At 35.2% G+C, this 12,851-nt stretch overlaps 1 protein-coding gene across 2 annotated transcripts in view; it reads left to right on the forward strand.

Moving 5' to 3' along the window:
- LOC129748269 (protein lev-9) overlaps positions 1 to 12,851 on the forward strand; it is a 122,152-nt gene that overhangs the window by 74,367 nt on the left and 34,934 nt on the right. For both annotated transcript variants that reach the window (XM_055742808.1, XM_055742809.1), the window contains one exon: positions 12,676 to 12,794. In XM_055742808.1, the coding sequence (XP_055598783.1) occupies positions 12,676 to 12,794 (119 nt within the window). The remainder of the gene's footprint in view (positions 1 to 12,675; positions 12,795 to 12,851) is intronic.

The raw sequence follows: 12,851 nt of genomic DNA on the forward strand, positions 1-12,851 counted from the left end.
TTCTTTACTCTTTCATAAAAAAAAATTAAAAAAATTATTCATTGCTGTTTCGAAGAAATTCTCGTTCTTTTCCCGTAATACGGCACATTAGGCGGCGCACACCCTTTTCGTCCACCGTTTTGGCGATTTGATTCCACCAGTTCTTCATTTGAGTCATGTTCCTAACAAGTTTTCCCTTTGCCTTAAGCCTCCGCTTCGTGATTGCCCAGTATTTCTCTATCGGCCGGAACTGGGGGCAGTTTGGGGGGTTGAGGTCCTTCGGTATTACGCTGACCCCGTTCGTTGCGTACCATTCCATAACCGTTTTGCTGTAATGGCAGCTTGCGAGGTCCGGCCAAAACATTACTGGACGATCGTGGGCACGAATAAACGGCAGAATCCGTTTCTGTAGGCACTCTTTTTTGTAGACTTCTGATGTCATTGTCTTGTCAGTGAGAAAGACTTTGGTTTTCTGTCCACAACTGCATATCCCCTGCCATATCATGTACTTGCGGTCGAATTTATCCGCAAACACGAACTTAAATTTTGCAGGTACACCCCCCCGAGCCGTCGCCAAATAAAATTTTTGACCTGGGATTTGCCCAAAGTCCGCCTTCACGTAGGTCTCATCGTCCATCAGAATACATCCGTCGAACTTGGTCAGCACTTGGTCGTACAGCTTTCGAGCACGGATTCTGGCCACATTGTTCTGCTTCAGCGTCCGATTTGGCTGTTTGCTGGCTCGGAATGACCTTATTCCTTCCCGGAGACCAGTCTTCACGGTACAACTTGAGTTCGAAGTGCACGCAAGTTTTTGCACTTACTTGCACACAACTTTCGAGGCGCAAGTTCAACACGCACCCATTTAAACTCACCGCACTCAAAGTGCAGGGTACAAGTTCGAGCTCGTGTTCGAACCCGTGTGCGCGCATCCATGTTCAGAATTAAGGAAAAGGAATATAATGCAGAAAGTGTAAGCGCTTGACCATCTTAGGTAACTTTTTTGTTTCAATTCCAATCATGATGCTGTCTTCGGGTTAAACATTTGTCTTGATTTAGGCTTTGAGAAAATTATTTAAAAAAATCAATCGGCTAGTGGGGAAAAAAGTTATTAATGAAAAATTTGTTTTTTGTGCATCTTCCGAGCAAAATATTTTTTAATCTCATTCGAGCTTGAGGCTCAATCTCAACCCCTTCCGATGGTCAGATTTGGCTTAGTTAAAATAGTGACCTTCTGGTAAGCCAATGATTAATTTGAGTTCAAAGCGGGTTAGATTTACCATGTTTTATTCTTCCTATACTAAGATTAGTAACTCTATTTTGCGCTGTGGTTTGTTAAATCATTTAAAAATACTAATATTATTATTATCGTAAAGTAATGTTTGAATACGATTTTGTAATGTTTTAATACGATTTTCACTTAAAAAATGTCCTATATGCTTATTTTTACAATTAATATCGAAAATGTTAACTTTACAACATTTTCATGAATTTGAGTCAGAATCCCAAAGTAAATATGGATTGAATTTTTTTTGGAAAGACATACCAAATTTCAAAAATCTGTGAATACTGTATTCTATAACACAGGATCTGTGACGAAAATATGCTCGAAATGCTCTGAAATTATAAATTATTCTGTGATTTCGGCAACCTTGGCCATAACTTCTACAATTTTTAACCGATTATGATAAATAATCACTTGAAATCTTTATTTCATATCAACATTCGAGTTCCGTATAAAACAAACAATTTTATAATGTTACCATCCAAATCTAAAATCATCAATAAAATTTCTGTCGATGAAATAAAATCCGATTTTTATCGTTTTTTCGTTCATAAATTCATCATTATCATCAACACCTGCCGTTTCAAATAAATAATTTACAAAAAAAAAAAATAAAATCAACAACTACTGTTAATCATACGCTAAAACGATGTTCAGATGATCAGTACAAGTTTGTTCACCTTCAACGTACAAAACAGAGGTTCAAAAATAATGTTTTGCAGTCCGAAATTTTTAAAAATTTGATTACAAATAAATCGTTTTTTAATTTTCAACATTCGCTTTCCAGTTCGCTGTTTGTTGTATCTCAAAATTTAACAAAATGAAAATAGTTTTAATCGTTCATTTGAAAAATGATTATAAAATTTGTATAGTTTCGATGTTTATTTCAATAATTTTCTTTCAACTTCCATATAACTGAGCAACACATTGAAATGATTGATTTCATTTTTATGTGAATTAGTTAAAAATAAATTGAATCATGATCAATTATTAATAAAACGATTAAAAACTTAAACGAAGTTATAAAGACGGACGCTAAAAACATTTTTTCATGTACGACTAATCCAGTCTACAAACACTCGAATTATCTAGTACGGCCTGTTATGAGCTTTTGAGTATGATGAACATATTTTTTCTATAAAGGAATTGTGTAAAAAATCAATAAAATAAATAAATGATGCGAAATACAACTATAAAACCAATTTATAAAAATTGAATTAAAAGGGCCTGTAAAGTTCATATAACAAATTAATTATAGAACAAATAAAACAAAATATATGTAATTCTCAATTTGGTAGGTATTCAATAAAATGAGGTATTTCAATTTTCTAACATCTTACCAGTGGTAAGTTAGCACAATGAAATCCATCCAACGAATCTTCTAAATAATTCTGAGTTTTGTTTATTTTCCTGTTTTGTCAGTTTCAAAGTGAAAATATTTGATGTCATTTTTAACCCTCCTAAGTTGTTCGGGTCAATATGAACATCATGCCAATATACTGAAAAACTGGGATTATTGAAAGACCAACTATGTTCTATCAAAATGATAATCAAATTAACGACAAAAAACTAAAATTTAATTTATCAAAATCGGTTCATTAAAAAAAGAAATACAGCTAAGCAAAGCCAAAATTGGATGTCGTTTTTTAAAGTAAGACTTTTTTCAAGCGGAAGATACTAAATGGCGGTCAAAACATTCATTGCATCCCCACATATCTAAACATCGTCGGATAGATGTACACTCTTGACAAGTCCAAACATCAATTAAACATTCAAATACAGAAAAGCTGCCACAAGTTATGAGTATTTTAAAAATATATATTTTTTAAATTTTTTTCTTTCTGAACCAGTTTCCTCAAAGCTTGTAATACATATCGCCTTAATTTTGAAATGTTGAGTAGCTTGAATAAATAACCTACACAATGAATATAATATCATAAAAATCGGATAACATTTACGGCCGGGGGAACGTCATCAAACTGCAACTCAAATTTCCCAGAAACGGATGTTTTGCGAACAGCTTTGGAAGGTTAATATTTTGGTCATTTATGCCATGTGTGATATTTTTGCCATTTTTGAATTTTCATCTTTTTTTGTCAATTTAGCTATTTTTGATATTGATTGTTTGGTCGTTTTTCCATTTGTGTCATTTTGATAATTTTTTAATTTTTTTTTATTCAAATTTTTCAAAATTTTCCATGTTTTCTACTCGCCATGCGATGATTTATCCATTTTATGATTGCATTTTGTAATGCCTCAGAAATATAAACATTGTTTTATGAGATATGCGGAGCGAGAGTTGCAATGGCAATTTCCAAACATTTTATCAAATCACCGGTTTTCTGAGAAACAACCTAGTTCCAGAAAAACAAATTTTCTTCTTTTTTTTGACCGACAGACAAAAAAATTTCATAACAATTTTTAAGAACCAACCATATATATTTGAATCGGTTTTACAACCCCATACATAACTCCAAAAATGTTCAAAAAACAGCATTGAAATTGATTTACATACGCACAAACGATAGAAAAACTAACTGAAGAAAATAATTCATACCACATTCAACACCCAGGCGTACACAGGCAGACACATTCAATTTCAGTTCAGCCAGCCACTGTGAGTACAAAACTCGGTACGAACCCGAAGCGAACCAGAGTACGAACATCGGGGAGCGCACTCGGGTACAAAAAATGTGCTCGAGTTTAGGTTCGAACTAAACCCAAGTACAAGCTTGTGTGCAAGTTCAGAGAAAACTTGCGCCTGGATTTCCGCACTCAAGTTGAACTCGGTACATGTTTTCGTGAAGACTGCCGGAGACGAATTCGTCGCACCGTACTGTGAGCGGCCTGGAACTTATTGGCCAAATCGCGGTCTGAAAGATTGGGATTCCTCTTGACGGCCTTGATGACTTTCCCACGCAGTTTCCGGTCGACAGTTCCACTCCGACGCTTCGAATGCGGCTTCGAGCCGTCGTCAATGTTTCCTTGTACTGCTTGATAACACGCTATACGGTATTTCTGGGCATTTTAAGCTGTTTAGCTAGCTTCGATGCCGACAACAATGGATTTTCAAGAAAACTGTGCACAATTTGATCTCTCCGTTCGGCTTCCATGGCGGTTGTTTACAAAATGCTATCGTTTGGTGTTATGACATAAATACATGGTGAAAGGTAATGAATTTCCCGACACGTGGGTGAAAAAAGTTTCCAAATCCGTCCACTAGGAGCGCCACAATGAGCAAAAGAATTTGTTCCAATATTAAATGAAGCAGACTTTAATCATAGTATAGGAAGCATTTTACTTGGTAAATCTCACTCGCTCCTAGTCAAAATTAATTTTTAGCTTACCAGGAGGTCACATGCCAAATTTCAGAAAGGTCTGACCATGGGGAGGGGTTACTTGAGTCTCAAACGTGAATAGGACTTTAAGGCATTATGCTTAGGAGAAGCAAAAAATATTTTGTAAAAAAAAAAGTATTACCTTAATAACTTTTTTCTTCACTAGTAGATTGTATTTCGGCTGAAAATTCACGTATAAATCGCAATGCGTAAAGAGTATGTACTAATTTCGTGTTAAAAAAAAATTTCAGCCTTTGATCCGCAATAATTTTTTTGTTTTAAGTCCAATCGTGTTACAGTCTTCGGGAGAAATGTTTGTCTCAACTTAGGTTTTAATAAAATTAATTAGAAAAAATCAATCGGCTTGCGAAGAAAAAAGTCATTAATGAAAAACCAGTTTTTTTTTGCTTCTCCCGAGCATATACCTTAAAATCTTATTCACGTTTGGGACCCAAGTCTCAAGCAACCTCTCCCTATGGTCAGATCCTTCTGAAATTTGGCACGTGACCTTCTGGTAAGCTAAAAATTAATTTTGACTTGGAGCGAGTGAGATTTACCAAGTTTAATTTTTCCTATACTATGATTAGTATACTGCGGTTCGATAAATAATTAAAAAAATGCAAAAATTACTGATATGGTTAAGTAATTGTAACTTCTACTGAGATTTTTTTGAATTTCATTTTCAGATTCTGCGCCCAATTTTACATGAAAAATATAGGTCGATCAATAAAGTTCACGATGTGTTTTTTTTAAATTTAGTAAACTAGTGTAATTAATCAACCCAAACACCGTTCACGATGTATCAATGAAATAAACAATTAGCATTAGAGAAGCATTAGAGAAACATGAGCTATCAAAGAACGAAATAACATAAGCCGTAAATATCATGAATTTTTCGAAAAAGATACAACGGCTCACCGGCAGGACTTGAATCTGCAATCTCCGCTTCAGTACAACGGCGCGTTAGCCAATTTCACCACGGTGAACATGATACATGTACGTACCATTTGGTTGAAAATTTTTAAGTCCGAACATGCTTTTTTTAGAAATAATTTAAAAACATAGGGGAATTAAGGGTTAAAACAGCCATAAATCCATTTTCCGAGGCGTGCGGTTGCTCAAATAGGCTTCGTTGGATTCCTTGAGAAAAATCACACAAGATTCGTCCCATTTTGTTCTAAGTTTTAACCTTCCCATGCCGTTCGCAAAATATCTGTTAAAATTTTTTCGGGCCTATTTGACCTGCAGTTTGTTATCGCTCCCCTGGCCACAAATAATGACCGATTTTGATGATATTATATTCGTTGTGTAGGTAATTTATCCTTGTTTCTTAACATTATAGAAATAAGTCAATATGTTTTAGGAAACTAAGGGTATTCGGTTCCAAATGAAAAAAGTCCAAAAAAGAGCTCTTTTTGAAATGAAACTTCTGAATGATGGGGTTTTTTTTTAATTATCTGACAATTTGCGCCGAAGGTCTTCAGATTTTCCCCAAAATTGAAAATTTTGTTCATTTTTGCGACTTATAAACACATGTATTTTTTCAGATTTCTAACATTTTTATTTTTTGAGTTAGCTTCGGTTAGATTTTTGTCAATAAAAAATAACCATTTTTCAAAGCTATGTACATAACTCTGTTATTTTTCAACGGAAATTATAAAATAGCACATCAAAATGTATTGAAGTTTTATCAGCTTTCCAAATAAAATAGTTGAAAAAAAAAAATAAAAACCTACAACATGGAAAGTTGTAAATAAACTTTAAATGGCGTCTAAAAGTACCGTCTGCACCACCGAATATTTTGCATGATGCAACTGCAATGATGCAACTTTCATCTGAAGACACCAAAGTGGTCCATCAACTCCTTGAAGCGTTATGAAAGAAATAATGACGATAAATCTCTTTTTTTGCGACGAAAACAAACAATGGTCGAACAACTGCACTCACATATGGAGGTAGCGCGCACTTCTAACAACGTGGAAACAAAAGAACTCACCAAAGCAGGTAAAACACTACTTTTTTGTGCTTTGTAGAGTGTTTGCAGCATATTTAACTGACTTTAAATTTTAACCAAAATTCTTAGTATCGTATTGTTAATGTGATATAACAAATAATGGAAATGTTGCTTTTACAACCTGGTCATATGCTATATAACTTATTAACTTTTCGATCAAAGATCATTGTGAAGCATAATCAATGCCAATAGTAGAAGGTTCAGTCCCTGTGTTTGGGATCACAAAAATGTGATTCAAAAATGAAATATAGACGTGCTTTACATAGTTATTATATCGGGAGCTTAGCACTGGACACCAAAATGTAGAAATAATCGAAGAGCTCAGTATGGCCAGTCCCGGCTGTAAAAAGCATCATTCCCATTGTAGGTAATATGACATTGAAAATGTGATACTTTTACCGTATTCGTTTTCTTCATTCGCCCAGTTTTGAGGTTTACCATATGTTACTGCCGGAACCAGAAGGGTTCCAGCCTAAGCCCTCGAGTCCCTGGTCGTTCCTCTGGAGACTCAGTGGAGGGTGGGCACACAAGGCCTTCTTTTGGTTGGCTGAGCTCGAGCGTGTGATGACGGAGATCCCAAGGTCGGCTCCTGGATCTAATTGGCAAATCGGAGTTCTTTTTAAGAAAATAGCTACACAAATTTTAACCTTTAACAATATTTATTTCCCTAACCTTTTTAATCTGTGTGTGTGTCAGTGTTTAGTGTGAATTTGTGTGATTTTTAGGTACCTGATTCGGCGGCTTCGATGTTAGTCTCGTACGGCAGGCGAGGGAGGCTGTTCCGTGCTAGCAAGCACGAGTTGGGCTTCAGGAACTAGGCCGGGGATTCTAAGGCAGCACGTGTAGAGCAGATGATTGAACAATGGCGGGGATTTTGGCGGATACCTTGGCGGAAAATCCCATGCGATAGTAATATTGCCAATCGACGCGTAGCGGATTCTTGGACAAGCGTGGCGTGGGCAGACTAGAGCGGTTTACTATTGGCTTCTTTCAGGACGTGGCACTCACTTCCGGTATTGGCGAGTGAGATTTGGCTGAGCCAACGTTTTCGGGTCCTAAAGAATTACAAACAATAAGCCTTCGATATTTTTAACTGGCTTTTGTTTAACTCTCACCTGATCCTTTTCGTAATATCGAATCCCAATCTTCAGCTTTAATTTTTATACGAATGTGAAATTAAACCGTTAAAAGTTACCACTTAACGCCTTGATTTCTGCTAGTCCGAGGTTCGAAGGCAATAGGCCGATTCGACGGAAACGATATCTTGTCGAACCCCCAATTTTTCCCGCCAAGCTTCCCATCTCTCATTTCCCAACTACTCTCTCGCTCTCCTCCCATATTTTCCTTTTGATTTTGGGTTCTTAGACCAGTCGGAGTAGTGGCCTAAATAATGTGTCGGAGTGGGTGTTGTGAGGGGTTTTAGTGTAAAGTGTATAAATTTGAATATTCCTTAATTTGAAAAACCTAAGCCTAGGGAGAAACAAGCACAAACTCAAGACTCCATAAATACGAACGGTAACACATACTAGAACGAACAAAATTCGTCGTCAGTGTTTTGCTACCTCGATCGCTTACAAACGAATCTTCAGTGTTCAACCGTCCATTTTAAATCAAATCTGGGGAATTACGGATGCAAAACTGAGCGCATAAACTTCTAAAAATTTCCAAACTTGTTGTGACCAGGTGCAAAACTGGGTATAAACGAATACGTTATTAGATTTTTGGATATAATATGAAGTCAGTTTAGCTGCAACACTCTACCGCCCCTACTTTCATAACAGTCCCATATGCAAAAACAAGCAAGCGAGAAAATCAGTTTTTCCTGTTTTGGAATACATTCTTAAGTTGTGATCACCACTTTCAGCATAAACGAAAATCGTTTCTAGGTTGTCATAATAAATCGTAAGACCTGAAATTTTCGAAATTGGGTTATTGGTAAGGTCGGGAGCACTATTTTTATACATTATGGGACTGTTAATCGACCATATTTGAAACCTTTTTCAAATCTAGTCGCATAATAGTCCCATACAGAATATTTTTTTCTCACCAAGCTACTTTCTAAGACTTAAATTTGATCATTTTTGAACTTCTAAATGCAATTTTCAGAAAAAGAAACATACTTTTGGAAATATATCGTAAATTCCACATTGTAAGTTTAATCTTTTTACGATTTTTGATTGCATCCGATAGTTTTTCGCTCAGGAAGTCATTCCTAAGGAAGTCAGACCTGCCTTCGAAAACTCGTGTGCATCATTCGACATCAAGTGAGTTAATTTTTTTAAATGATTCAAAGCAATAAATCGAAGACTATTTCGCCGAAAGAAGCATTGAAAAGTAACCAAATTTATGGTATTTCACATATGGAACTGTTATTCGGGTATATTTCATAAAGGACAGCCACAAATTGGTATTTTTTTCGAAATTTGTAGAACAAAACCTCTTTTTTAGTGTTTTATTTTGAATCCCTATGTTGACCTAAAATGACGAAAATTCATATGGGACTGTTATGCGAGTAGGGGTAATCTACAAAGCACAAAAAGTGTTTTTTACCTGCTTTTGTAAGTTGTTTTGTTTCCACGTTTGTTCGACCATTGTTTGTTTTCGTCGCAAAAAAGAGATTTGTTGTCATTATTTCTTTCATAACTCTTCAAGGAGTTGATGGACCACTTTGGTGTCTTCAGATGAAAGTTGCATCATAAATTGAGCTATTCAATGGTATTTTTTGCAGAATATTCGGTGGTGCAGACGGTACTTTTAGACGCCATTTAAAGTTTATTTACAACTTTTCTTGTTGAAGGTCTTTATTTATTTTTTTTCAACTATTTTATTTGGAAAGTTGATAAAGTTTCAATGCATTTTGATGTGCTATTTTATAATTTCCGTTGAAAAATAACAGAGTTATGTAGCTTTGAAAAATGGTTATTTTTTATTGACAAAAATCTAACCGAAGTTAACTCAAAAAATAAAAATGTTAGAAATCTGAAAAAATACATGTGTTTTTAAGTCGCAAAAATAAAAAAAAAAAAATCAATTTTGAGGAAAATCTGAAGACCCCCGGTGCAAATTGTCAGATAATAAAAAAAAATCCCCTGATCTATTGTTTGGATCTAACTTTACCTTTCTACAGATGTACAAATATGTAGAGGCCTGTGGAAGGTTTGACTGCTATTCGAGAACTTCCGGTAGAAAAAAATCTTACTTCTTCTTCTTCTTTTACTAACATGGCCAAAACGTGTAAGCATCCTGAAAAATGAAAGGACTTGCATCTTTCATTTTTCTTTTCAACGTAATCTTTTACATGTAAACATGCATTGCAGAGATTACTACGGCCAGGCCAACCATGTGGTATATAAACACCGTGAAAGATACTGGAGCAAAGGGAGGAATAAAGCGTGGAGATCCCTGCCAAACGCTTCATATGCAATGTTTAATTGATTACATAATTAAAACTATAAAGATCATTTAGTTATAATGAGAAAAATAGTCGTAGAATGTGAGAGCTGGATGTATCGTGAAAGTGAGATGAAAGATACATTTTGAAAACTGGAGTTATAGAGCTACATCTACTACAATTAAACTTATTAATAGTTATAAACTCGATACGTAAAAAGCAGAAGCTAAAAATGGGACGACAAAAAATTCGGGTCTGTTCTAAATTTCTTTCTTATTACTTAATTTCTCGAATATTTTATTTCATGCCGGTAGAAAAAAAATCTTACTCCAAAAAAGACACCCAATTTTGGCTTTGCATTGCTGTATCTCGTTTACCAATGGACCGATTCTTTAAATTCAAATTTTAGATTTTTCGTTAACTTTTTTATTATTTTCATAGAACAAACTTTGTTTCTAAAAAAACAGTTTTTCAGTGTATCTGAATGAAACTAACAACTTTTTTGACATTTTTCAACTCTCCCTTCGGTTGATGGGTTCTCGGGGTTTTGTCATCGTGATTTCTCGGAAATTTTCACTAAAACTGCCCACTTCTTATATACCCAGAGATTCATTAGAATCTGCCCTTTCAATTGGTATACTTTTTGTGAAGTTTTTCAAAAATTTGTAACAACGTTTTTCCAATATACTGAAAGCTGTCAGATTTCAACCAGTCCAGCACACATTTTCAGACGGTTGGCGTTACTAGTTTATTACCCCTCCGCGTAGACCCAAGAGAAACGAAATCCTTAAGCTCTCCTGTCTCTCACCAAACCTACCTACCAGCAGCATACAGGAGGAATCGCCGTGCCGCGTGGCTTATAGAATGAATTTTGATTGATTTTGCTCATGCCGATACCTCTGTAATGAATGTTTCATTGTAGGAACTTTAATGATTTGCTAATGAATATTTATCATAACTAATGTCTGTAGTGCTTCAATATTTCTTTCAGTTGTATCACCTACTTGTCTTATTCGAATATTTATGAAAAGTATTATTTCTTTCACACAATTCTGTCAAGTATTATATCTAAAATACAAGTGAAACTTGAAAATTTGGAAAGATCATATCTTCGATGTCCTCAGAATAAGCTGTACCGCAAGAATCTTTAAAGTACACTATTTATCCTCTTGAATCGATGATTTTTTCCGGCTATGATTAAAGCTTTATCTAAATTATTGAAAATCATTAATCAATATTAGTCTGATCTTACTTTTTCTGAACTATTTAAAAAAAAATTGGGAATTCGAGGGTAAAACAGCCATAACTCCAGTTTACAATCCGTGCGGTGGCTCAAACAGCCTCCATTCAATTTCTCAGAAAAAAAATTTCACAAGATATGTCTATTTTTGTTCAAAGTTTTCAAGTCTGAATAAGTTTTGTACTGGTTTGTTTACAAAATTTAGAGACATTAGGGGTTTAAAAGGCACTATAACTCCGTTCGTAAGCTTGTGCGGCGTCTGAAATTATTTCCAATCGCTTCTTTGGAAATTTTCACTAATAGAAAGTACTTTTTATGGATTTGTTTCGAGTAAGAGGGAAGATATTGAATTTCTTCGTGGTTTATACACTTTTTTCCCCATTGTGCTTTGTAATAGGATTTATAGAGCTGATTTGTGAAAGTCTTATGATTTTGGTAATGTAGATTTATAGTTTTCAAGTAAAATGATTAAAATTCGACATGGAAACATTTTTGTTACCATGCAGTATTGAAGTTATCATAGAAACCACCGACTTACACGAATTCAAATAGAAATTGAGCACATATTTAAAAGTATTATAAATTCAAAGTTTTTTTTCCTATTATTTTGTTTTTCAGAAAATAATAAAAAAAGAAAGAAAAATTTAGTTTTATATATGGTGTTTGATAATTTCAACAAACGTCCTACATGGATCAAATTTTGCACAATTTTTCTTCGACCTTTGAGAATAATGTGTGATTTAAAGACATATGCTCTAGTTTCTCCTCTATCACTCTACTCAATTCAATCAAATTCCCAACTTTGTCCCTGAGAAACTTTTGGACCCTTGTTTAAAGAAATTGATTCCGCTATGAACCGTTATTCAAGATTCGTTATCGCTCCTTGCCACCGTTGAACACTCGTTTCTTCTCATTTTATTCCAACCCTCTTCTTCCGGTGCGTCAAGTGCACAAGGGAGGAAAAAAAGAGGCCCATCATCGGTTATCAATCGACACCCATTGAACGGTTGCCGGAAAGTTGTGGGAGGGAAAATTCAATAGGAAACCCAGGCTACGTGTAAATTGACGAAGGCAGCAGAAGAAAAATTGGATCCCTTTCCCCCGCAAGTCTTCTTGTGTAGCTCCTTCGGCCCGAGCAAAGTGGGGAAGCAGGTACATGGTCTTGGAAAGTTGAGCTGATTTTATTTTCATTGTGGTTAAACACCGAGTTGTTTCGGAAGAGGAAGTAGCACTTTGTGTCGAGTTCTTTTCAACTGTTGGAGGGAATCAATTCAATTGAAAGGAATTGGTTGAAGGAAGCGCCGCTTCTTTTTTCTTCTTTAATCTGATCAAATTGAAAATAATATTGATAAGAGCTAAACGAGTATCAAATTTGAATTGATTTTGCTTCTAAATAATTTTCCTATTAAAATGGTATTATTTCTCCAGATGTGTCGATATCGGGAAGTACGCCATGATTGGAACGAGCGTGCGGACATGCGTTCGGGAGGAATGGACCGGCCAGAAGCCTTCGTGTTTCGGATTGAACCAAGAAAATGACTACGCCAGTAAGTATCTACTTCAGTTTGTTTTGTTCGTTTTCTAATTAAACTTTTGGTTAATTT

The sequence above is a fragment of the Uranotaenia lowii genome, chromosome 2 (genome assembly GCF_029784155.1).
Source record: "Uranotaenia lowii strain MFRU-FL chromosome 2, ASM2978415v1, whole genome shotgun sequence".
NCBI lineage: Eukaryota > Metazoa > Arthropoda > Insecta > Diptera > Culicidae > Uranotaenia > Uranotaenia lowii.